Raw genomic sequence first — 27,920 nt, 5'->3', positions numbered from 1 at the left:
ATTGTTGGTGTTACGTTCTATCTTAATTGCATGAAAATTTGCAAAAACTATAGGAAAATTATTTTTATATATAAATATCAGGATATAAACTGTAGACTATGTATTAGTAGATGCTGAATTCTTCATAATTACTTGATCTTTTCAACTCACTGGCATGATGAATAAGTCAACAAATAGATTGAGTGAATTTATGGACATTTGACGTGATTATACTTATAATAATGTTGTGATGATCCAACGAATCTCATCTCGATATTTGGTCGGGAATTATTCAGTGAATATGATCTACAATGACCCATGAACACGAAGCATGACTTTATAATAAAGCTAAGTTGTCTTGCATGGACAATCTTAGAATTGCTCTAATCCAAGATTAAGTGACTTAATTTGTTAGAGTTATCTTTTTATTCAGTTAAATGATTAGTTTTAAAAGAGTGACAAACTCAAAGTATTTAAACATCAAGTTTATCACATGAAACTTCCCTTTTTTTGTCCTTTTTCTATAATGTTTTCCCTACCTAAAAAAATGCTAAAATGAGAGATTAAATTAGAAGGTTGAAAGAATCCTTTAATTAAATAGGGGAATTAAATTTAAAGTCACGAAAAGATAAAAAAAATGAAAGGAGGGGAATAGGGGATGACTAGGTATAAATAGATAATTAAAGTAACAACCAGGGCATAGTCCGAGCCACATAAATTTATTATACAAACTCTCCGAAAGTAAAAAGACTAAAATCATTATAAGAAGTAATGCTGAATGTTTCGAAGCACTAGACAAACAGACTAGGGCTAAAGGGGAATCCGTAAATTAACTAAGGGGATTAGTAAAGTTATACAAACCCTCAAATTCAAGATAAAACAACCACTGCGCTGCAGGTTTCAAAGCACCCAAACACTCATACAAAGGAAAGAATCAACATAAAATCTGAGTATCTGACTGCATCAATTCACCAATAACTTTCGAATAATCCTGGACCAAAGAAGACAAGTTCACCAGTAAGTGTTTCTACGGAAAAGAATGAGAGGAGGGTATGCTCGCATAAGGATCACTGAACGCAACAAGATTTCCTTGGCGAGAGAAAACAATCTGCATCAAAAAATGAAGATCTCCAGTTATTTCATCAGGTCTACTAATAACAAATCACAGTAAAGCTAGTAAACGTCTCTGAAAAACACACACACACATACACTTTGTCACATATTAACTGTTTCATTTCTTGTTTTGTGCTGTACTTAGATTATTGTGCTTAACCAAGAACTATTATTTACACACGAGACAAATTCCAATGCTAACAAGTCAATACAGAGAGGTATGAAAAATTTCAGAGAATTACCTGGTAATCCCCAAGAGTTCGGGTCTTAAACATGGATGCCATATAGTCAAAATAGTATTCCCATGCTCGAATGAACTTCTCATCAAATCCAAGTGAACGGATTTTGCTAGAAGAATACGAAAAACAGTACAGAGATTTTTTTTAGCAGAGAACAGTCAATCCAAAGTAGATTACCTATATGAAGTTTCCAGACTATTTAAAATGTAGTCTATATTGTAAAATGTAAACAAGTCTAACCTCTGATTTTCAAGAAAATTTTTCCTCCAGCATCTTAATGTTTGTCCATAATGCACCCCAATATTCTCCACATGTTCCACGCTGCAAAATGGAGCAGTTGATTATATCCAGAAGACAGATATCATCGGCTTTCAAAAATATAAACACCTAATTTTAAACAATTAATCAATGATGTTGGCTTGTTGCACTTACCAAAGTCTAGATGTAGCAATCATTGCTGATGTTAATCGGCTCAGAGAAGGAAGGCATCCTCCTGGGAAAATGTATTCTTTCATGAAATCCGAGCTTCTTTTGTGCCCATCATATCTTTCATCTGGTATAGATATGGTCTGAAAAATCGAAGAAGCAATCAGAGCATAACTCAGCCGACAGGATATAATTATAAGCATGGCCAAAATCTTTTATGCTTTGACTCTACTTATATCCTAGAGATGATGCAAGTCTCATACGTTCCAATAAATATATGTTTCTGCCTGATTAGATCTCCTAGCAAGCCCAACTTCACCACAATTTTTACAGCAATGAAAATTGAATTGTGAACCTAACTTTACACGAATAATCAGCAAAATTAAATGGTGGTACTACATGACATACATAATCCAATCATGAGAGTTGTGAAAAACACACTCCTAAAACACCATTTTTCAATTACACAGCCATTTACCTGAAGGACAAGAAGCCCGTTATCTGCCAAAAGGGATTCACAATGCCGGAAAAAATCCTCATAGTATTTATCTCCTACATGTTCTAGCATCCCACTAATTCAAACACAATAGCAAGAGTCAGATCATAGTTAGCGAGTTATATATATATATATATATATATATATATATATATATATATATATATATATATATATATATATATATATATATATCAGCAAGAGGGTCTCACCAAGATATTATTCTGTCAAATTTGTGGGAGGCTGGCAACTGACGATAATCACAGAGAAGAAGCCTTATGTGATCCTGCCAGCACAAAATTATACAGCTTATTATGTAGCATATTAATAATATCAGGTAATGAAGAATGAGAATAACAATGACACAAGAAGTTTCTAAATGTAAATGGATGCCTTATTTGTCCCACTCAACACAATGCATGAAGTGAGGTTCACTCAATAATTCAACATGTCTAATTTTCTACTCTAAAACTTTTCAAACGCACATAAATTCTGATAATGCTTTTATGATACCTCTAAGCCAGCCTCCTTCACCCTTTGTTCTGCTAGTTTCAGTTGCTCCTCAGCTAGAGTGATGCCTGTGTATCGGCATCCAGTTTTCTTCACAATTTCAATAGCAAGGCTACCCCAACCACAACCAATGTCAAGTACCTCATGGTGTTTCTCTACTCTAGCCTTCATTATAGTCAAATGAGATATGTGAGCCTGAATGTAAGTATAATTTGATAGGAAGTAGAATGAACTGGAGAATGCTCACCTTTTCGATCAGAAGGTGGAGTTTTCTAAGTTGTGCAACCTTTAAGTCTTCATTTTCTGACTATTATGGGATAAAAGATTCGAAGTAAAAATAGGTCAACATTAGTAAAGCCAAATTGCAAGAAAAATTCTATTTTTAAGTTAGCAGCATACAGTATGGAGTTAGAAAAGCCTTAACTCTGACCTTGAAGATAGCACAAGAATACGTCATTGTGTCATCCAGAAAGAGGGAAAACATGTCATTATTCTGTGATTATCGTAAAGATGATGTCAAAAAAATTATATACATTGACTACGTACCTAATGCACATACATATACTCAAGAAGATATGAGAATTCAACAAAACTAGTAAATCAACTGTCATACCAAATCATAATGGCGAGCAATATTACTACGAGCTAGAGTAACCGAGTTTTGTCTGGATAAATGCTGGTAGAAATATTTTGCAGAGGCGATCCCAGCTGTAAAAAACATTGGTGTCCACCAACCCTTGAAATCAAGGCTGGAAGAAACAAAAGATTCAAATAAACAACAAATAACTGATGGGTTGGGGAAGTGTGACAATGTAACATTCAAATGGGTCCTAATAGCAAGAACAAACCTATTTTTCTCATCCTTTGACGCAGGAGCATATAGATATAGTTTGGCAAGAAAGATCTGCATAAGAATTTATAAAAATCATATAAGAAAGAAATATTACAACTAAAAATTACATTGGAATATGCTAAGGAAATACATATAAGAATAACTTATTAGTATCTGAAGGCAGTACAAAACTTTCTATTACCCTGAAAAGATTCAGGAGACCTTCATTTTGGTCAACAATCGAGATGTCTCCATTAATGAATGCATCTGCCAGACCCAAGTCAGCCTCTATGGCAACCTGAGGAAAATATAGATGAATTCCAATTGTATCAGATAAGGTTAATACACTTGACTTGAGAGAATACGTTAGTCAAGGAGAAACACCTTCTGGTAAAACTGGGGGCTGTGCACTCTTATTGCAGTTTTCCAAGTACATCTTTTGTCCAAACCCTCAAATTTCAGAACGGTGCCTCCATCCTCCAACAGACTGCCACAATTACAGAAGACAAAAAGGATAAGCAGACTAACAAATAATTTTACCAGAAGAAAAATGAAATACAATGCTTTTCAACTCATGTATATTGGGGCTGTATAGTTCAACAGCTAGACATGAGGGAAGCAGGGAATGCAGAGGCCGAACATAAAATAATGGCATATATCAGTCTCAACTCTAAAGATCAAATGAAGCAGGGAGACAGCAGCACACCCAACAGACAGCAGCACACCAATGCAGCATAATATACTTAATTAGAGACGACTCTTCCTGGCCAATTTTACCAAAGCGTCTTATACCATTATAAAAACTGATATACCTATGAGGCTATGACCAGTAAGAGACTCCTTTCTAATAGGGCAATTTGCATTACATGCATTGACTTTTAGGCTAATAACAGCATATCATAAAAAAAAAAAAGAAAAAAAAAAAAGAAAAAAAAAAGTCAAAGTTTAGCCTAAAAAACAGTGCGTAAAGGTCTAATTGTAATATTTCTACGGACAAAGCGAGTATTTTACACAGGTCACAGATCTCATGCATGCTCAAAGAGATAGGACTTACATTAAACAGCCAGCATTGATAAAACGCTGTAGGAATCTGGATATATAACTGCGGGCTATAGCTTCTGTCCAAGAAAACACCATGTTTTTGGGGTTTGCAACTGGAGTGTAGTTCCTTTTAAGAACAGCATTGGCAGCAATTAACCCAGCCTGACAGATAGATACACACCCATCCGCGGTATTATAAACTCATTTAATAGAAAATACAGACTCGGAGAGTATCTTCAGAATGAAAAAATGGTTCTACTATTCTATTGTGGTAATAGTCTGGATTCTGGATCAGTATAAACAGAATTGTGTACCTTCAATCCATCCTCGTGGAAATCGCAGCCTGAGAATAAGGCAAAAAAAAATTACAGTAAAGTGACTCTGAGAAGCAGTGATAGTTAGCAACTGTATGTTCTTTTAGTAATAGCTACTAGAATAAAAATCCAAGCATGGCATTAGAAGCTAATATTTTCAGAAACATAACTCGATCTCAGACCAAATGATAATTCAAATTCCTCACAGCCTCACCCCTGTACCCTTTCTTGAAGAACCACCATCATTTAAATTTGCATTCACCAAAAGCATCAATAGACTACCATGCCCCCGGTAATATAGATATTTAGCAAATAGCCTGTGGTTAAGGGTAATGTTGATAAGCATGCACACCATTAGGCATATGTTAAAGCTGAGGGTATGCACCTTATTGGAAGTACAAAAAGAAAAGAAAAAAAAAATAATATGGTCCTTAATTTTTGGGCAGTATACCAAGATTACTTGATTATTGAAGATAAATGTGAATGTATAATCTATGAATGTATCCCAAACTTTTTTAATTAAACATACCATGAGATGCTCCGCAGAACCAAATTCCTCGCTTTCCTTGAATATTATCAAGCTCAATTGAGGCCTTCATTGTACCAACAGAAGGTACAAGAAAACCACTGGAGCTCTTAAGCAGAATATTTTCTGGCGGATGAGGTGGATTGTAAGTCAGAAGAAAAGGTGGATTTGTCTCAGAAATATTCTGCATGAACAAAACACAAAAGTTCAAACAAGGTACACATTGAGAGATATGAGATTATGAGTGACACCAGCACACAATCCACCTTAGAGCACTGACTGAAGATGTGCAGTGCTTCAGAGCTAATTATAATACCAGTCATGCTTATATTATGAAAACAGTATACAGCACCATTGGACTTTGTACGACAATAAACAACAGCTGTAGCAGTTGTATCTTCAATTTAAAATGCTAGAAAGTCACATACATATCGTATATACAAGTATACAACAGTAAACCATTGTCAGATATCCGATGCACACAAGAGAGCCTCAAAACATCAATGACACAATGTCATCTGATAACAAGGAGAATCAGCACACACCTGCAGCACATTAAGCCAGTATGTCAATGTGCTCCCCTGAAAATTTAGTGCACTCCATGCTGCTGGATTTCGGGGCATGAATTTTTTGTCCTGATGAAGGTATACATCACTGCCAATCAAGAGATGAAATTTTCATATTAATTTTTAGAAAATTGCATAAATAAAATCAGCATATTCATCCTACAAACATTAAAAAGACAGTTGATCTGACAACAGAGACGTGAAGCATAATAATAACTTAGGGAAATTATAAGCAACTCTTCTCAAGTGTCATCATAAATCATAATACAAGATAATGTATGCACAGCTTTAGTGTACAGAGCATGGTACATCATAAGTTGCACACATCATCAGGAGAGATATTCTAAAGTGAGAAATAGGTTATGAAAGAGTAATCAAGGATTTTAAAACATGAAAACAATCAGCAATTCTCACACATATACACATGTTGAAGGTGCAAATTAACAACGGGTGCAAGGGGCAAGAAAGTTCAAGTAGGCAGCAACTATTGCAATCCAATATACCGAAACAATAAACACAGGTAATACACATAGAACCAATCGTGTCAAACAAGTTCAATGAATGTGCATACACCAACTAATGCACCATCTAAAATTAAAAAAGAAATCCACACCTGTAAACATATTGAAAAGCACCGAGTATTCTCATTTCGTCATGTGTCACCTCTTTTCCTAACATCTTTATGGCATCAGGAGCAGGAACAGCTATAATGCATCCATCATATAAATCTTTTGAACCATCCTCACAGAACAAAGTACACCCTGCAAATGTAGTGATTATGCTATTCAGTATTAACACTGTGGGACCCCAATCCTGAAAATGGAGAGGGATACAACTAAAATTTTCTTCCCCAAAACGTTGTAATTTTGGTCAATGAGGTATAAAAACTACATCTTCACAAAAATGTTTGATTGCATTCGCTTTTCTTCAACTACATACCTCAACTTGCTTCAGACTTTCCATGAAAGACGGTATGACTCTACATGTTTTAAGCTTATTTAGAACTGTCAACTAGAAGCAGGATGTTGGTTATACATGAAGGGGATGAGTTGGTTCATTTAAAAAAACCATTGTAACACATATAAGGCTAAAAAGACTCCCTAACCTTTGCATAATATTTGAAGCTTAGTTCATATTCAGTCAATGACCAATGTACTAATAAAATGGTGCCTACAAATTGTAGAGGCTTGATTTCAATATTCAATACGCTTCATACAAGCATTTCTTTCTCAAATTGTAGAATCTTGAATTCAATATCATTCATACTAGCATTGCATCTGTATGCAATAATTTATATCAACCACTTGCATCCAGATAAATCCTAATTGTCTACCATGGACTTAATCCATTGCTGATAATTAAGAAAAGCCAATTATTTTAAAGTACAAAAAAAGACAACTATAAGAATCATGTTCCAATCAAAAACAAAAATACATAAATACGACCACTAACCTTTATCACTTGTTGAAACAAACTGCACTTCACAACTGGTTCTTATTTGAGTTCCCCTAATTTCCAGCTCCTCTCTTAGCTACAAAAGATATCACAGCTTACTAAGGACGTGACAAAATAAGAAATCAATAAACTAGCAGGGAACGAAATGACTATTGCTTCAAAAGCATTGCAAAATATCCTGCCATTAAGAAATGTTTTGCCTCCATAGAATAAAAAGTAATTAAGACCTTATTCACAAATTGCTGTGAGCGTCCTCTCATAGTAAGCCATTGTGGGCCGCCAGATAACTGCCAATACCAATGTTTACTTAATCAGTGGGATAGGACATGACCAAAAGACAGAAAACAGCAAAAAAAAAAATGTCAATGGTATCCACCTGAAGTAAGTGATGGTTGCGACAAAAGGAAAGGACCGAAAGGCAGAGAAACCCATCACTCTCTCTGATGTACAAGACCAGATGGAAGCACACACGGGAATCTACAAAAAGATTAACATAAGCTCTTGCTTGAAACAAGGTAAAACACAACAAGATTAATTTTCAGCTTTTTAGCTCAACAAATAACAAGTTGAGCTGAAAACTGTAGTGCTTGACTCTTTAATAACCTGAACTTGATCACACAATTCAGTACATTTTGCAGCAGCATTAATACATAATATTCTGCTTCTCGTAATGAATGCTATCTTAATGCAGAGGTCAGATTTAATATACTTGATGTATTCAACGATGAATATAATATTTTAACAAATATATCCTTCCAAAGTTTCCATTATTTTTACAAATTTAAGATTGTAAAGGAGGTAAAAGCTAGCCTCGGTTCAAGTTTGATCTCCACTACTCGACTCAGCTCCTTTGAAAGTTATAACCCTGACTAGAACACTAAACCATCTGACAAAAAACTTTGGCAATCTCACCAGATAAGCTTTTTGGAACAACTCAGAGTAGCTCCTCGACTTGATGAAATGGCCAAGGGTTTCAGTACAATCCATTTCTGGATTATTTTCAAGAACTTCAAGGTACCTTCATGAAGAAGGAAGGAGTGATGAGATAATAACCATCATAAGAGCAACAAATGTAAAGAATACTACATAAACAATCATACAACAATTTTATATTTCGACAGCATGATAAGATAAAAGCAATTATGTCACAAACTCACAACAAGAAAGGATAAGGTTTCAGCAACATGAAGGTCTTACATGATCACATCATCTTTGAATTTCTTAATTTCTTGGAGCATTTTCCAAAATTTTGGCTTCACTGCATTACTTAACTGTGCAAGATAACTTCTCAGCCCATTTCGGCTTCCCCACTCACATCCTTGGCCTTCATCTGAGCTCACAGAAAATGACATTTCAGAGGCTTCCACCTCGATACCAAGACCATCGAAAAGCTCTGCCACATTTGGATATGAAACCTGTCAAGCAGTATGAAATTTTCATAGTTAGGAGAAGAGTGGAGGACTTATATTGTACATATATGCTTTTATTTTGAGTTCCATAGTGCATGTAGTACTAGTCCACAAAAGTAGTACTCCATACCAACAAAATCATTATGTACACCTAAATCAATCTTACTGAATATAAGCATACTAAACTGAACTGAATTGACCTGAACGATAGATAATACTCCTATATATGAAGTACTCCAAATCTTTCTTCATATATGGCATCCAAAGCCGTAAAAGTCCAACTATACTCCAATCCGCATACATTGAAATTCCACATTTATACATGGGCAATTCTTTATCAAGGTAAACTTCCGCTACAACATCAGATAATAATGTGGCTTTGTAATAGTTTACTATGACCATCCCTAATCATTAACATGAAAAGACTTAGTCCTTTGGTTACATGATAATTTTTATAAGGGGGTAATTGCTGATAAGTTTGCATGCACCAAAAATGAAAACCTTATAAAATCATATTGTATGTAGTTGCTCCACTATTCAATACTACACGAAATTATATATAAATTCATTATCATACTTACATTTATTATTTATATCTATATTATTCCACATTTCAATTTACTTGCCCCATTATTCTATTTCGAACGTCTCAATTTATCTGCCCCATTATTCAAATTGTGATGTGTAAATTTAGAGAAAATACAAGTTAATCACGGATAAAATTTGTTTATCAAAACTATAAGAAAATAAACCACATTTTACTAAAAAATGGACCCTACATGAGTCAATATAATTACGAAAATCCAATACTGGCTAGACATAATGGTTGATTTATTTATAGTTTTGCCAAAATGTCATAAATTGAGACTTCCTTTCCAATTTACTTCCCCCTTTCCTTTCAAATAAATATTTTGTCAATGGTTTCTCTTCACTTGGGTTCAACACTCATCCACTCATTTTTTCCTATCCACTCGCGTAAATTCTTGTGCAAATGGCTATCGGGCATTGAATTGGAGGAACTATATGTCTGTATACTTTATACGAAGTATAAGATCTATTGAATTTCACATGTCCTTCCCTTGAGTTTTCATATCCCTTTTAATTACTACCTCTTATTCTTTTTATTTGCAATAAAGAGTTATTATTTGTGAGACATAAAAAATTCTTTTGTTGTAACTAAAAACAAACAAAGATAGTATTCGAATACATTCATGTGTTCTTTCCTACATGGGATACCAATAACCTATCCTTCTCATTTCATCTAACCTCTTCTTAATTCTTTCATCTCCCAATTTCACATTTTCAACAAAAATACCAACCTCATCATTTACTATCCTTGTTAAACTGTTCAATTTCCTGGTATCTATCTTATATTCTTCTAACTAAAATAACTAGTCATCTTCAAATAAGAAAGGGTACAATTTCAACAACAGAAAATACTTAAATTACTATTGTAGAATGCAAATATCAATCAGACATCAAGTACAAATTCAATCAAAGAAAATCTCCAACAAAAATATGGGTGCAATTGCATAATTAAGAAAATTATATCAACAATCGAGTACCTTGGGTGCGATTGCATTTCCACATTATTGAAGTATTTAGAATTCGATTTTTTTTATTTTTTTTTCGAGTGTTGCCAAATTAAGAAATACGGAGTAATATGTATTCAAAAATATGAAAGTTCCAAACCCCATAATTATTTTAAAAATCGAGCATGATCCGGACATTATCTAGTTAATAATAATATGTGAGAAGAGGGATTAAAAAAGAAAATAATAATAATAAAAAAAAAAGTGTGTAATTTTAGAATTATTCTTAGCGGCATCCTTGTTTTGTCAAAAAAATAAAGTAGAGGGTATGCTGAATTAAAAGAAGGGAGTTTTGTAAACCAGTGTGCTATATTTGACCCAAATCTTTGAGATTGGATCATATCAGTGGTGGTTAGGGGATTTTGCTCCCACCAATCGGAATGCGCCACGTGAGCCAATCAGGTCCTGCCAAGTGTCCCCCAGTTGGACCTCTCAGGGCTTGCCACGTGGCACACGCTTATTCGTCCACCCTGGACTTATTATGTCATGACACGTGGCATACTCCATGCCTAATGGAGAAGCCGGTCACCTAGGCCCAACTTCCGAGAGAAGCCCAATCAGCCCAAGGTTAACCTAAACCTAGATTGGCACGTTTCCCGAGGTTATAAATACCTCCCTTAATCCTCATTAAGGGGGATTACGCAAAAAAGGCAGATTACACACATTAAACACTCTCACCTAGAGAGACCCAATCACTTTAATTTCCGCATTAATTACTCCTTAATCAAGTACTAACTTGACCGTTGGAGGCGGAGCTCCCACCACAAGGAGTCTCCGTTGTTTTGCAGGTACAGGCGTCCGGTTCCAGTCTCGGAGTTGTAACTCTCCCGCAGGACATCAGAAAACCCCGAAACATTTTGGCGCCGTCTGTGGGGAGAGTACTTCTGAGATGGCATCCACGTCTATACCGACTCCTGAAGAGAGGCGTCCCCTAGACGACCCTCAAGTTCAGTCGGACCACGATACTGAGAATGAATTTGAAGTTGAAGCTCACACAGCTTCAGACGGGACCCTAAGGGCCCGACGTACCCGTCATACCGAAAGGAGGAAACGGGAACATCTTCAAACTGGAAGCGAGCCAGCAGGCGCACCGCCTGTTCGGCAGCAGTCGACTGATGGGTCTGCTCCCATCACAAGGAACGAACTCATGACCTTCATGAGGGACTTCAAGGGAGAAATTCAAGAGTTGATCAACAAGAAGCCGCCTGCTCTGGACAAGGAGCAGTCGGCTAAGAAACCCTCCACTTCGCGGAAGAGGAAGCCAGTTCAAGGGCGAGAGGCGACCCCTCATCCTAAATCTAGGAAGTGGGAGCCACCTGCCCTTGATTTCATAAAATACCGTTTTCCTACTCCAGGAAATAGGAAACATGTTCGTCATATTCAGGCGGACGGGTCGAGGAAAACATACACAGACGCTCGGCTACTGCTAGAGCAGAAGAAGAGTGACCGATTGTCAGAGTCGGCCTCTACTTCAAACTTCCAAGACAGTCTGCGAAATACCTCGATGAGGCATACTCAATCGTATCATGAGGGTCAGTCAGGCGGCACCTCCCGTCAGTCCGGCTTTCATAGCGACCAGGCGGTACCAAACTTACCGTTTGTACCGCAACAACATTATTTTTTACAGCCACCTCCGTTTGGTGGACATGCAGCAAAAAATGTCCAACCTATGGACTGGCAGCTACGGTTGCTTAGACTTGGTGAACAGCCGTCGGCCTTCTCCAAGGAAATTACTGAAGCCGCTCAGCCGGCCAAAGTGAAAAATGTATTAGTAGGCGCCTACGACGGCACTACTAACCCAGAAGACCATCTGATGGCATTCACCAACCTGATGTACCTTCAAGGGTTGGATGATCCCACTTGGTGCAAGTGTTTCCCAGCGACTCTCAAAGGAATCGCACAACAATGGTTCGGCAACCTGCCGACTGGTTGTGTAAATAACTTCAAGACGCTTGCTTACTTATTCACCTCCAACTTCGCCATGAACATCCCTGCGAAGAAGACGACCCTTGATTTAGGAACAATTCAGTAGGGCGAGAAGGAGGGGCTTCGTTCTTACATCAGGCGGTTTAACCTGATGAGAATACAGATTCAAGGGTTACCGGATGAAGTAGCCTATACTGACTTTTTCAGAGGTCTCAAAGACGGGTCGACCTTCAAATTTGATTTGGTCCGAAAGAGGGTGGCGACTCTTCAAGAGGCCTTGATTGAAGCGGAAGCCTATATACAGGCGACTGATCTTTGTAGTACGGTAAAACAGTCAGACGGGAAAAGGTCCGACAAAAGAGAAGGACGACAGAAACAGTCGTCAAACAAAGACGAGAAGAGAAAAGAGGTCTGGGCGGCTGATTCCTCTAAACAGTCGGCCCAGAAGAAGAAAAAAGAATTCAAACCATACTCCCCAAAGTATGCGTTTAACAAGGATAGCCAATTTATCCTAAAGGAAATCAAGGGACGGATCTCAATTGAGAAGCCGGTCCCCATGAAGGGTTCTGCAAACAACCGGAACCAAGAAAAATTCTGTGATTATCATGAAGATGTTGGTCATCACACCAATGAATGCATCAGTCTCATGCGGTATCTGGACCGCCTGGCTGAGCAAGGTGATCTTGACACTTATGTCAAGAAATCTACGGGGAACACTTCCTCGAAAAAGCAGTCGGCCAAAAAGAATCAACAGGCCGACAGCTCCGATACAGATGATGCAGTCGTCTACACCATTGCAGGCGGCTTCTCAGGAGGCGGCCCCACTATTAGGGGCAACAAAGACAATATCAGACGGTTAGATGTAAATTCCGTTCACCAAGAACGGCCCTCCAAATATTCATTTCCTGAGATTGTCATCACTGAAGAAGATCTAGGAGGGGTAAGAGGGTCGCATGACGACCCTATCGTTATTGAATGTAAAGTGGCCAACCAGAGAGTTGGCCGAATCCTCATAGATACCGGAAGCTCCTCAGATCTCATCAGTAGCAAATGTCTGTCGAAACTAAAATATCAGACTGATTGCATACATCCGGCATCCCACCCTTTAGTAGGGTTTGGAGGAGGAGGAGTCCACCCAGTGGGACGAGTGGATTTACCCATCCGCCTGGGCGAAAAAGGGGAAAGACGACACATGGTAGTCCGGTTCCTGGTGGTAGAAGAACTCTCGGCCTACAACATGATTCTGGGACGACCAACCCTGAATAATTCCAAGGCTGTTATAATCCCATCTCTTATGTTGCTCAAGTTTGAGAGGGATAATGGAACAGTCGGGTCCCTAAGGGGAGATCAGAGGATGGCCCGAGAGTGCTATCTCTCGGATGTCAAGCCCACTGTTATGGCCACTGGGTCGAGAGGTGGAAAAATAGACCTTGACAATGTCAAGGAGAGTGCGCCTGTTCAAGAAGCAGGCGGCAAGAAGAGAAAGGCATCCCAGACAGGGGCCGCAAGAAAAGACAGAAAATAGCAATCATTGGCAGAGGAGCGGTCGGATGAATTCCGCCCTCAGCCAGCTGGTGAGCATACGGACCTGATCTTAGATGACTCGCGTCCTGACAGAACAATCAAGGTTGGGACGACTGCTCTAAGGGACCTGGGTGACGACTTGCACAAACTATTGAAAGAATACAAGGACATCTTTGCATTCGAAGTCCATGAAATGCCAGGCATTAGTCCTGATCTGGCGGTACATAAACTGGCCGTGGATCCGAAAAAGAAGCCAGTACGGCAGAAGAAGCGGAACCATGGCGAAGAAAGAAGTCAGGCGGCAGCCGCCGAAGTTAAAAAATTACTTGATGCAGGGTTCATTCGGCAAAGTTACTTCCCAGACTGGGTTGCAAATGTGGTGCTTGTTAAAAAGTCGAATGGCACCTGGAAAATGTGTGTAGACTACACAGATCTAAACAAGGCGTGCCCCAAAGACAGTTACCCTCTGCCTAAAATTGATAACCTGGTCGACTCAACAGCCGGCCATGCTTTGATGAGCTTTATGGACGCCTACTCTGGTTTCCATCAAATTCCTTTATGGAAGAAAGATCAGGAGAAGACGGCCTTCGTCACTGATCAGGGGTTATACTGTTACACGGTCATGCCGTTTGGTCTTAAGAATGCCCCGGCCACTTTCCAGCGAATGATAAACACTGTGTTCTTTGATTAGATTGGGAGAAATGTCGAGTCATATATTGATGATATGATTGTCAAGTCTAAACTTCAGAAAGATCATCTGTCGGACCTCCGAGAAACTTTCTCCACACTCAGGCGGCACCATGTAATGCTCAATCCCAGGAAATGTTTCTTTGGAGTTGAGTCTGGGAAATTTCTCGGATTCCTTATCAATCAGAGAGGAATAAAGGCGAACCCTGAGAAGGTGCAGTCGCTTCGTACCATCCGAGAGGTTCAGAAGTTAACAGGTTGTCTGGCGGCCTTGGGAAGATTTCTAAGCCAATCAGGCGACAAATGCCTATACTTTTTCCAGACAATTAAGAAAAAGGCAAGGTTTGAATGGGGGCCGGATGCTGAGGCGGCCTTCCAGAAATTGAAAGTTCACTTGCATTCCTTGCCGAGGCTGGTCAGCCCTTTGTCCAAAGAAGTACTCTACATGTACCTGGTCGTCTCTGATCATGCGTTAAGCGCTGTTCTCCTTGCTGAAAGAGACGGCTGTCAGCTCCCGGTCTAGTTTGTCAGTCACGTACTGAAAAATGCCGAGTTGAGGTATCCCTTAGTGGAGAAATTTGGTCTTGCACTCTTCATGGCTGTTAAAAAATTGAAGCCCTACTTTTTGGCACATGCAGTCGTCGTGTATACAGACCAACCTATCAAGCGGCCACTGACCATCATGGAGTCGTCAGGCCGAATGATCAAATGGGCCATAGAAATACAGAGCCTCGAAGTTACCTTCGAGCCTAGAAAAGCAGTGAAGGGGCAAGCCTTTGCTGACTTTATTGTTGAGATGACTCGTCCTCCTGACTCTCAAGTTCCAAACCAAGTCTGGAAGGTATATGTGGATGGAAGCTCTACTTCAAATGGTTGTGGAGCAGGCGTCATATGTCACGAGTATGCTCTACGCTTCAGTTTTCAGGCCTCAAACAATGAGGCAGAATATGAAGCTTTATTAGCCGGAATCCGCATGTGCAAGGCGGCAGGGGCAAGAAAAATAGACGCCTGTTCCGATTCACAATTGATAGTGAGTCAGTACAATGGCGAATACGAAGCAACCCATCCGGCCATGATGAAGTATTTACAGGCGGTCCGACAAGCAGTTGGCTCCCTTGAGGATTTCCATCTGACCCAAGTGCCGAGATTAGAAAACAACCAGGCGGATGCACTTTCAAAATTAGCATCATCCGCCTCCTGTGATACTCCTCGAACTGTTTTTTGGGAAGTAATGGAGAAGAGAAGCATCGAGGAAGACCCTATTGGAATCCTAGACAGAAGCTCAACCTGGATGGATCCAATCAGGGCATATCTGACAAACGGTACCCTGCCGGATGATCATCAACAGGCGGCAGCACTGAAAAAACGAGCAACCAGTTTTGAAATAATAAAGGGAGAACTTCACAAAAGGGGGTACCTTCAACCCTTCTTAAAGTGTGTTACTCCAGAAAAGGGACGAGAGATACTAGACGATCTTCACTCTGGTTACTGTGCTTCTCATATAGGCGGTAGGACGCTTGCTCAACGGGCAAGGCGACAGGGCTACTTTTGGCCTACTTTAGAAGCAGATGCAATGGAGATGGTGAAAAAATGTGACAAGTGCCAAAGGTTTGGCAAGCTAATTCACCGTCCGGCTACTGACCTTACTACCATTCATAGCCCACTACCGTTTGCTAAGTGGGGCATGGATATTCTGGGTCCATATACGCCTGCTACAGGCGGAAGGAGGTACATACTTGTTGTCGTCGGCTACTTCACTAAATAGGTAGAGGCGGAGGCTGTAAAGGGAATCAAGACGAAGGATGTAATTTCATTCATTTGGAAAAATGTCATCACTCGGTTCGGGGTTCCCATGTCTATGGTTTTTGATAATGGTCCCCAATTTGAGACGCCTGTACTCAAAAGCTGGTTGGGTGGTCAAGGAATTGCACACTACTTTGCATCTGTCGGCCGTCCACAAGCAAACGGTCAGGTAGAAGCCTTTAATAAAATCATCTCAGACGGTCTCAAGAAAAAGATTGAATGAGCAGGCGGCCTATGGGCGGATGAATTACCACATGTTCTCTGGGCCATTAGGACAACTGAAAAAGGGGCGACTGGAGAAACTCCATTCCTCCTAACTTATGGTGCGGAAGCTGTTCTTCCAATAGAACACTACGAGCCGACTCTTCGAGTAATGCTATATGACGAAGAGGCAAACTGGGAAGCCATGCGCCTGGCATTAGACTCACTTCCTGAAAGGAGGGGCAATGTTGTCTTGCGCCATGAAATTTACCGCCTGAGAATGACTAGATCATACAACAAAAAAGTACACAGGCGTCCACTCAAAGTGGGGGACTTTGTACTTAGAAAAATGGAAGCAGTTGGAAGGGCTAATGAGTCTGGCAAACTAACTCCCAACTGGGAAGGACCCTACCGAATCTGTGAAGAGGTCAGGGACGGTACCTACCGTCTGGAAACACCAGACGGCCAACCGTTGCCTCGAACTTGGAATGTAGATAATCTTAAGAAATATTTCTTTTGAATGATATAAATAGTCAAGGGCTACTTAATAAAAGTTTGCATACTTAATATTCAATTTTGTACTAAGAGGGGCACGCCTACTAACAAACAGTCGGCTACTCTCCATACTCAGTTTTCATTTTTACTTAAGAGGGGCATGCCTACTGACAAACAGTCGGCTACTCTCCATGTTTAATTTTTATTCTTACTTAAGAGGGGCAGACCGCCTATACATTTACGCCTACTCTCCATTGAGTATTTCACTTTATCATCAGAGGGGCATGCCGTCTGTACCTTTACAGTCGGCTACTCTCCATTGAGTATTTTACTCTATCTTCAGAGAGGCATGCCGCCTGTACCTTTACAGTCGGCTACTCTCCATTGAGTATTTTACTCTATCTTCGGAGGAACATGCCGCTTGTACCTTTACAGTCGGCTACTCTCCATTGTATATTTTACTCTATCACCATAGGGGCATGCCGTCTGGACATACAGTCGATTCCAAGACAGACGACCACCCTCCTATACTTAGCTAAAAAATGATGGTGGCCTGGCCGACCCTGTGCCTAAACAGGCGGCTACCCTCCTCTTACTTAGCACCTACGTTCACCAAGAACTAACCAAGGCCACAAGCCGAATGATCAGTCCAGGCGCCAAGCCAACTGACCCAATCTTTAAACTAATACGACCTGTCCCAACATCATAGCAAGCGTCCGGCGGCATCCCTCCGGATGAAATTCGTCGCAGAGAGCAGCTCCCTTTTGGGTGGAACATTGCTCTATAAACTAATTACACGGCACCTATACGACTGTCCCCAAGGGCAACCACGTAGCCGTTTTTGAGACAAGGATAACTCTATCACTAACCAAACCAGTGGTAGCAGTTGACATCTGAGTCAGATGACCGCCTGTATTACTTGGGATAAATGCAGGGGGTACCTCTTGAGTTAATAGCCAACAAACATTGGCGAATCAAGGGGTCTAGCCGGCCTTCGCCGCCTGGTACCTCTACTTCTCAAGCAAGAGTGACGGCGACTGAGTAACACCAACGTTAACTCATAGTCACTCCCTCAAACTTGGTATGGAACCTAAAAGGTTTGACTAGACCGCCTGTTTTTTGGCAAACAGGGGCACTCAAACCCCTATTCCTACTAGGTAACCACTCCTTGGGTTAATAGCCAACAAACATTGGCAAATCAAGGGGATCAGCCGGCCTCCGCCGCCTGGTAGCTCTACTACTCAAGCTAGAGTGTGACGGAGACTAAGTAACTCCTATGTTAACTTATAGTCACTCCCTCAAGTTTAGTATGGAGCCTAAAAAGTATGAGTCGCCCGCCTGTTTTTAGCAAACAGGGGCTCTCAACCACTACTCCTGCTAGGTTAACAACCTTTGAGTTAATAGCCAAGAAAAACTTGGCGAATCAAGGGGACTATCCGGCCTCCGCCGCCTGGTTTCCCTACCACTCAAACAAAATAGGCAGTGATTGACTAACCTCAAGGTTAACCAGTCGCCCTCCTTAGTACGGAACCTAAAAGGAATGAGGAGTCCGCTTATTTTTTGGTAAACAGAGGTACTCGACCACTATTCTTACTAGGTTGGCTATACTTAAAGCTGTCGTCTGTAACCCAACAGACGTAGCTACTTTGGTTGGACGTCCTGTCTGACGCCTGCTTCTATGCAGCCACCAAAGCAGACGACCAGCCATCCCCCAACGAAATAAACTAAGTACCGAACTTAGTATATTGAATCAATAAAGTGAAAATCCAACAAACATTGGCGAATAAAGGGGAACAACCGGTACCCACCGCTTGATACCTCTACTACTCAGTTACTTGGCGACTAGGTAACAATCATGTTTACTTGGTCACTCCTTAAAAATTTAGTATGAAACTAAAAAGGTGTTCATACAGCCCTGTTCACACTAGATTAAGTATGGCGGGGAACAGTCGGCCTAGACGGCCTAAAGTCTCTAGCCTAAAAACATGACAAGTAGGAAACCACTTTCCTACTTGGTTAATTTTACAAATGACAGAATCGTCTGCCTAAAGGGGATCCAGTCTTTAAAATGGTTCGAATACCGATTGGATAAATGGCCGACTGATCGTCTAGCCTGGAAACAGACAACCAGTCGTCCAGGGGCATAGGCGGCGTGACTAACTATCCGTACCTGTCTGCAACTATCAATATCGGCCATGTAAAACAGTCGGTATAGTGTACAATTGGATATCAGAAGATTCAATACTTGAACAAATTTGAAGCAAAACAAAAATTTTCATTAAAAGGAAGCCGGTCATTAAAGACCGGCAAAATATTCAGAGCCCCGGCCCCCTGGCCGGGTAAATACAAACAAACGGCACGCAGGCCGGGGAAAGAAGACATAAAGCTTATGAAGGGGGCAGATCTTCAATATTAGCAGCAGACGCCTGGTCAGCACTCTTTTTGTTGGACTCGGCTTCAGCTGCATCCTTCTTTGATGTATTACCCCCAAGCGGCACAAGCGCCACTACCGGCTGCTCCTCCTCCTCCAGCGCCTCTTCCTCAGCAGCCGCCAGGATCTCTTGATTATATCTATCATAACACTGGCGATACGTTTTTTCCCAGGAGGCAAAGTCGACATTGGGGAAGAGGCGGCCCCAAGTCATGCGCTGGATTTGAGCAGAGTCTTCCATCATCTCCCGGACCAGCTCTTTCTTTTCTTGCTCGGCCTTTTTAGAGAGCTCCTGAGTAAGACTCTTCTCCTGGGTCACCAGGCGTTCCTTTACGCTTGCCAAGGATTTCTCCAAGGTTTCGTATGAGGACATCTTTTGGCGAAGAGGTCTCAGCTCGGTCTTGAGGTTGTTGATGGTCGCCTCCAGCTCGCTATTCCTCTTCTGGGCCGCCTCTAACTGAGCCCGGATAGCGGCGGTAGCCTGCGCCTGATAATAAAGAATATCAATGGTCAGAACTTTATTTTGGGCAATTTGAAACATTTCCTTATCACAGTCAGAGGCGGCCATAGCTTTTGCAGCCTTTACCTCTTTGTTCTTCCGATCAAGCGGCTTGCGAAGGCCGTTCACTCGGAGCAGGGCCTAAGTAAAAAGGGGAATAGGCGTCAGTTTCCAAACAAAAAAGAAAACAGGCGACCTGGAATTCAAATACTCAAAAATATGCTAAGTATACCTCAGCAAGGACCCCTGCAATCCCGTCTAGGTCAAGGGTGCCGACACCCCTGACCGCCTCCCTTTCAGCTGGAGGAACGGCTTTGATCATAGACTTGGCCACCTCGACCAAGTCAGGCTCCTGAGGGCCGGCTGCATCAAGCATAAACAAACGGATTAGACCTAGTAAAGAAGGGAGCAAGTCTAAAATTTACAAGGACAATTTCATACTTCTAGGTGGCCCAGCTGGAGTTTTAGAAGAAGTGGTCGGCTGTTTCTCAGCCGCCACATGTTTCCTGGCAGAACCAGGAGAGCTCGCAACAGTCGTCCTCCGGGCCTTGGGGTCTGGCTGTTGAGAAGAAGAAGCTCTTGGAGCGCCCGTCTAAAAAAGAAGAAAAGAGTCAGTATATGCATAAACACAACTCCAAAAAGAGGGTGAAAGGTTCGAAGCCCACCAAGGGTGCCCCCTTGTTGGGGGAGTCGGTTGAAGACTGTTGCATGATGGAGGCCCGCAACATGGCCGCCGTAGTCTTGGAGGCGGTAATTTTGCTCATGGCGTCCGCTGCAAAAACAAATAGCAAAGTTAATAAAAGTCATAACAAGAAATGCACGGAACAGCAGAGTATTCAACAGGCCGGCTACCTCTTGAGCACCGACTGTTGAGGCCACATGCGGCCAAAAATTACTCGTCGTAGAGCCATTTGAAGCTCGGGACGCAGTGCAGGGGTACTTGCTCTCGTACCCCTGAAGTAGAGTTCACCTTCGACTCTACTTTGAAGAGTCCTTTATCTAGGATCTCTTTCTTAGCCTTGGGGGGAACAGGCGGCATGCTGCGGCCGTCTGCAAGAAGGGGCGGATTCCTGTTCCACCTGTTGAAGCGCTTGTTCAGCTCTGTGTCTGAACTCTCAATGATAAGGGAGGTGCTCCGCCGGTCCTTCCATTTGTTTGATTTACCTCTCGTCATGAGGTAGCCCCTGTGGCTCGTCAATTGATACCAGCCGGTACCGCCTGCCTTAGGGGTCCGGCTGAGGTAGTTCATGTGGGCGAAAGCCTCGAAGCTCGGCTCCACCCCGTGCAGTTCGCACCCGGCCACATAGCCGAGTACGTTGACCCAGGAGTTCGGGGCTAACTGCCATAACCCCAACTCATACCCATCCAAGATCCGCTGAACAACCGGATGTAGTGGGAAGCGCAGCCCAGCCTTGATGGCCGCCTCGTAGCAGCCAAAGCAGGCGCCATCATAATTGGTACCAGCCGGCCAGACGACTGTATCTTCTGGATCCGGCACGAACACTAAAAAGCCGGGGCCCATTGTGTGGTTTGCGATAAAGCTCTCCACTTTCTCTTGCATGGCCGTGATCCGGCCCCGAGGTACCGTGCAGTAGTAGGGGGTATTTTGCTCTCGGTGAGAGGCGAATGGCTCCGCCCAATCGTCCCCCTTCTCAACTGCGTGAGAAAGCCTCGCCTCTTGTAGGCGACTGTTTTTCTCTTCTGTGTCCAGAGAAGTATGGCCAGAAGAGCTAGACTCGGAATCGTCCTCTGACGAGTCCGATAAGGACGACTCCTCCCCTCTCCTGGAGGGGCCCGCCTCCTCTCCTTTAAAAGGAGCAGGAGAGAATGTAGAATTGTCAACTGTAAAATGGGAAGGGGTCACTTTGACTCCTCCCTCAGAACTATCGGCTTTCAAGCCGCTTTGTTTCACTTCCACATCTGGCGCCTGGTCAGATGTTTCACTAATCGGCACCCTGTGGGAGGAGCCGTCTGAGTTTGAGATCCTGGCAGTCTTTTTTGTTCTGGCCATCATGCTCTGCATAGACACAGATACAGTCGGACTTTGTATAAAGGGCAAAGATGGATCCATAAAAGGGCAGGCGGCACTCCTAGTCCTAGATTCAGCCGTCCCCGGTGACCGGCTGATCACTAACCTAGGTCGTGTCGTGTGCTTCTGTGGTGCCATTTCAAAAAAAGAATAAAGTAAAGAGAAAATTAATAGTAAGAGAACCGACGGTTACCTGAACGAGTGACGATTCATGAAGTTCTGAAAATCCTTTGCAGTCGGCTTGTCAGAGCAGGCGGTAGGCAGAAAGGGTCCAAAATGTCAGAGCAAGTTCAGGGGTTCGAATGTTCTCTCACAAAGTTTTCAAGTGTGAAAATGACCGAAGTCAACACTCCTTTATATAGGCGAAGTGAGAAGGCGAAGGGTCACTTCCAGAATTCAAAATTTTGGCGGGAGAATCTCTCGGCCTCTCGCCGAGTGACACCTGTAGCAGGCTGTCGCCTGTTACAGGGCGATACCTGTCACAGGTAACACGTGACCAGTCACGTGCCACCTGTGAGGGGCAAATGGTTAGGGGATTTTGCTCCCACCAATCGGAATGCGCCACGTGGGCCAATCAGGTCCTGCCAAGTGTCCCCCAGTTGGACCTGTCAAGGCTTGCCACGTGGCACACGCTTATTCGTCCACCCTGGACTTATTATGTCATGACACGTGGCATACTCCATGCCTAATGGAGAAGCCGGTCACCTAGGCCCAACTTCCGAGAGAAGCCCAATCATCCCAAGGTTAACCAAAACCTAGATTGGCACGTTTCCCGAGGTTGTAAATACCTCCCTTAATCCTCATTAAGGGGGATTACGCAAAAAAGGCAGATTACACACATTAAACACTCTCACCTAGAGAGACCCAATCACTTTAATTTCCGCATTAATTACTCCTTAATCAAGTACTAACTTGACCGTTGGAGGCGGAGCTCCCACCACAAGGAGTCTCCGTTGTTTTGCAGGTACAGGCGTCCGGTTCCAGTCTCGGAGTTGTAACTCTCCCGCAGGACATCAGAAAACCCCGAAACAAGTGGATCATTGTCATTGATGGTAGGCTATAAAACAAATAATAATTAAAAAAAAAAAAAAGACTAAATAAACCTTAAAAGTCAGATAAATGAGAATCAATGAATTGTCCTATAATACTATAGAGTATTAGAAAGAACATACATAATGTGCAAATAGTAGCCTAAGTTAGAAAAATAATGTGCAAATTAAATGATCAACCTTTCCTTCTTATTGACTTGGGCCTTGGGGTTATTAAACACATTGATTATACGATAATGTGTACAAAAATATTATTATACGCTGTTATTTAGAAATGCATAATAAAATCACACTTTAAGCGGCGTTATGCAATAGAGATAATTATAATTAAAGGAATGATGTACCCTGTTGAAAACCATGAAACCAAGGTCAAGATAAATGCCATCAACATTAACAGTTTTAGCATGGCCACCCAAGTAGTCTTCCTTCTTGTACAACACCACTTTAATTCCTGATTTAGCAAGCTCATATGCTGCTCCTAATCCACTTATTCCACCATCAATTACTGCAATTGATTTCATTTTTTACAAATTTTTCTGATTTTCTTCACACTTTCCTGCATGAAAATAAAACATCACAGCCACCCTATTACATAAATTAATTAGCTAGAAGATAAGAAGAAACTAGATAGGTGTAATAATTAAAGGTTTTTGTGTGAATTGCCGAATACTCCATACTTCGTAGTTATTAATTAAAATGAGTAGTTTTTTATTTCTTATTATCCCTACCTAGATTTCTTGGATAAGTCTCAAGAACATAAGAAATTTTGCATTTAATTAATCGATATTATGTATAAGTAGTTTTGGTTATTCCAGGGGAGAGATCAAGTGAGAATATGTCCATATGTGAGAACTCATACTTATGTGAAAACTAATCTAAAATTTAGAACATGTGAGTAAAAATATAGACAATGTGACTCAGATTAAAATTTACAACATATGGTACGTAATAATTTAGAAAATTTGTGTAAGTAATAATTTAGAACATCTTATTTAAGAATTAGAACATGTGAGTAAATATTTAGAAAATTTATCTGCTTTATGAAATTTAGAATATATGAGTAAAAATTAGAACATCTAATTTAAGATTTGGAATATGTGATAAAAAAAATATAGACACAAATTCTTATATGTGGTTGGCCACACCGTGTGGCCAGTCATCATGGGGGTTACTTCGTTAGTGTTTTTAGGCAGGGTTACTCATTCAATGTTATAGGGGTTATTTCGTCAATGTTAAGAGTTACTTGGTCAGTATTGTAGGGGTTACTTGGTCAGTGTTACAGGGGTTACTCGGTCATGTTATATGGGTTACTTTATTATTTTAGAAGCGGCCACATGGTGTGGTCAACCACACACAAGATGAACTACCTGAAATTTAGAAACCTGGTATAAAATATAGAAATTGTAAGTAAAAATTTAGAACATACAAATAAAAATTAGAACATATGCTTTAAATCTGGAACATGTGATTAAAAATCTTAGAACACACGTTTTAAAATTTATAACAAGTAAGTTAAAAAATTTTAACTATTTATTTAAGATTTATAACATTTGATTTAACTAAATTATAAGCTCAAACGAACATAGAAATACGGTTAATATATATATATATATATATATATATATATATATATATATATATATATATTCTGGATTGTCAATGTTGTGGAGTAAAAAAAAAATAATATAAAAGCATTATTAATTGCCTAATTGGGGGTTTTAAGGAAAGAGACATTTCAAGAGATAACTCGCTCTTAGGTATGAAATGAGAGTTTGCTTACATAAAGTTTGCAATTGAGGGTTCTGAATTAAGATACAACTCTTGTAAATTAGAGCTATTGATGAATAAGCATAAAACGACATAAACTAGCTTAGTAGTTAGTACTACTATTTTTGCATTTTGCATATAAAAAAAATATAAAAAAATGAAAAGTTGTACAAAACCTGCAAAAGTACGCAACTCTTATTAAGAGCTAATGGTGCAATTCATCGGTTATACAAAGGATGATTTATAGAGTTTTATTGGGATCGTGGGAGTTATTGATGATATGGCATAGGAGAGAGATTAAGAACCCTCATTTAGTAAACTCCATACTATTGACGCTCTAAGAAACACGTACAAGGGAATTGAAGTGAAAAGTAAGAGGAGTAACAAAATAAGTTAATTGAGGGGTTATATATATACGTACCTGAATATATAGTAGCCTGTGATTTTGGGTTGTTGTATTACCCTTATGTATGATTTAATTACCTCAACTCTCTAGCTAGCTAGAATGAAAAGGATAGATATGAAGTAAGTTATTAACACTTAAAACGTCCTCTTTTATAATCTCCTACATTCGGATACACTTCCAATTAATAAACGTGAAAAATGGCTTAAAAAAGTTGACTATTTCAAAAAGTTGACTATAAAGTATAAACATGCAGTTTAATTATGTTTAGTTGTTACTTAAGTTATACGTAAATAGTTGGCCTTAGCTGTTACTACGTAATAACGTAAATAATTGTACAAGCTAAGCAATTAGAGCATAAACTAATCTACAAGTCATAATTATTGTACTGGTATTATAAAAATCAAAACTCCGTATGACTATTTTTAACTAGGACTCGAATGATGTCCCATATCAATATGTTATTGATACATATCACGATGATCATATATCAGTATCATGACATGCCTTATTACTAGACACTATTGGATAACATTTTAGTGTTAGGGGCGCTTGGATTGGGAGTATTAAATTAAGGGGTAATAAAAGTCAAATCAAGCAAAATTAAAGTAAACATAGGAGAGGGGGAGCTAGTGATGATGTAATTGTAAGAAGATTTATATAGTGATGGTGTGGTGATAGGTGAAGAAAGGGAACTATTAAATACCCTTATTTTGGGGTTAATAGGTTATACAAGGGGGAGAGTGGGTAACCTATTACCCCCATTTTAAGGGTAATGATTCCTCCACCCCTCTCTTTTCCTTATGTTATTACAACTTTAATTCGTTCATAAACACCTTGTCTCTTTACAATAATACCTCTAATCAATTATAATTTACCTAGTTTGACTTTTATACCTCCTTAATTTATTACCCTTATTCCAAACGCTAGAGGTGATCATTGGCCAGGCTGCAGCTAAAAAAACATGCCCGTTTTTTTCGGTGCGGGTCGGACCGGGCCAAGTTTCGGGTCGGATTTTTTGTGCCCAATCCCGCCGAAAATAGCCGGACCATGCGGGCTTTTCGGACCGGGTCTAAAAAATGCATAAAATCGCATTCCCAAACCCGCCCCCAAAAAAAGGGGCCACGCCCGGTTTCGGGCCGGGCCATACTTCATCAGCTCTACCAAGCGCCCCCTTAATATTGAGATTACAAGTTCAAATCTTATAAAAATAATGTACTCGATTCTTTGAGCATTTTGGAGGAAAATACACAGTATTGTATATGAACACACAAAAACATTGAAGTATAAACTGTAAAAGGATAAGGGAGTACCAGAAGATAAACCGTTGATTTGAATTTCTTCGCACACACGGACACACCTTGTATATGAATTATGATTACCTAAATCTTTAGCTAGGATGAGCTCTAATTAGAGAGGTCGCATGCATAATATTTCTTCGCATACACCTTGTATATTAATCTATCGTTCTATTTATAACCTCCAATAGGGCTCTAAATTCGTTGCTTAAGCAACTAGAGCATTTACGTATTGGATGGTACATCGTCTACAATTCAGCGAGTCATCATTGTTATCCAAATCCTGGGTTAGCAAAGTAGGCACTTTGGGAGTGGAGAAGGGGGAGGGTAAGGAAATCTCCACCCTAAATTTCTTGTAATAGGGTTTGATCCACTATCTCTTGGTGGTAAGAAGCAAACTTTCCCACTAGACTAAGTGTTGCTTATTGGTGAATACGGAGTACTATGTATGACTGTATTTTATTATGAGTGGGTGTCTCTATTGATGATACTTTAAATTGAGCAATGAGTAAATCTTTAGTATGAATAGGTAATAATGTATTTAATATACGCACATTTTAAAATTACTACGTAATATTGTATCATTTAATTTTTTATAAGGAAAAATCTGACTTGTTAAACGTGTATGAATAAGCATATGTTTGTTTGAAAATGCCTTACATAAATTAATAAATAAAACTATGCATGCACACAAACAGTTCATAACTTTATGTGTCTAATTGTTTCATTTAGTCCTCGCTTTTCTCCCTTGTTTTGATGAAACTATTTGATTAGCTAAATACAAGTAAAAAAAATTTAATGGTTTGGTTTGGTTTTTGACTATTTACAGTACGATAGTCATAACTAATGACCCCAAAAATACGAACTACTACTAAATTCTGTCAATTCTGAGTTGTTAAACATAAAAAGTCAGAAAATTAGTTCCAAAAAATGAGGCAATTCAATTAGCTAATGAGTAGTTTGGTCTCATGTTCAATAGTAGTTCCTTATTTGGTGTCAAAAATGCCGAGCCAAGCCGCCCATAGAATGCATGAAATGAAAACATCGTTATGTACAACATAAATTAAACTGGTTACTGGTGTAGGTATTGTGTTTCCCTCACCTACTCCAAATTCCAAAACACTTTCCCTCTCCCCATACTATTTGTCCCTTCTTTAGGTAATTGTCTCATCCTAAATTTTTTAGGTCAAATTTCTACTTTATCGCAAATAATATACTACCTTCGTTTTTTTAGTTGACACTGCTCTATTATTACGCTTGTCAATGTACAATTTTATCAATTAATATCTCTAATTTTAAAATCATAAAAA

The 27,920-nt window shown here is 40.2% G+C and overlaps 1 protein-coding gene across 1 annotated transcript; it reads right to left on the bottom strand.

Moving 5' to 3' along the window:
- Nucleotides 1–717: 717 nt before the first annotated feature.
- LOC110697240 lies at nt 718–10,902 on the bottom strand. The gene is made up of 24 exons (XM_021874599.1): nt 10,472–10,902; nt 8,695–8,912; nt 8,410–8,515; nt 7,874–7,974; nt 7,725–7,784; nt 7,495–7,573; nt 6,656–6,803; nt 6,022–6,130; nt 5,480–5,660; nt 4,951–4,979; nt 4,650–4,798; nt 3,980–4,082; nt 3,798–3,893; nt 3,612–3,667; nt 3,377–3,512; nt 3,194–3,256; nt 3,011–3,070; nt 2,767–2,928; nt 2,466–2,539; nt 2,236–2,329; nt 1,764–1,900; nt 1,572–1,652; nt 1,335–1,440; nt 718–1,087 (listed from the first exon to the last, which is right to left on the bottom strand). The coding sequence occupies exons 5-24, from the start codon at nt 7,755–7,757 to the stop codon at nt 1,007–1,009; spliced, it is 1,977 nt and encodes a 658-aa protein (XP_021730291.1). The 5' UTR covers nt 7,758–7,784; nt 7,874–7,974; nt 8,410–8,515; nt 8,695–8,912; nt 10,472–10,902; the 3' UTR covers nt 718–1,006.
- Between the last annotated feature and the right edge of the window lie 17,018 nt (nt 10,903–27,920).

The sequence above is a fragment of the Chenopodium quinoa genome, unplaced genomic scaffold (assembly GCF_001683475.1).
Source record: "Chenopodium quinoa cultivar QQ74 unplaced genomic scaffold, ASM168347v1, whole genome shotgun sequence".
Lineage (NCBI taxonomy): Eukaryota > Viridiplantae > Streptophyta > Magnoliopsida > Caryophyllales > Amaranthaceae > Chenopodium > Chenopodium quinoa.
This window is presented reverse-complemented; position numbering and strand designations above follow the sequence as displayed.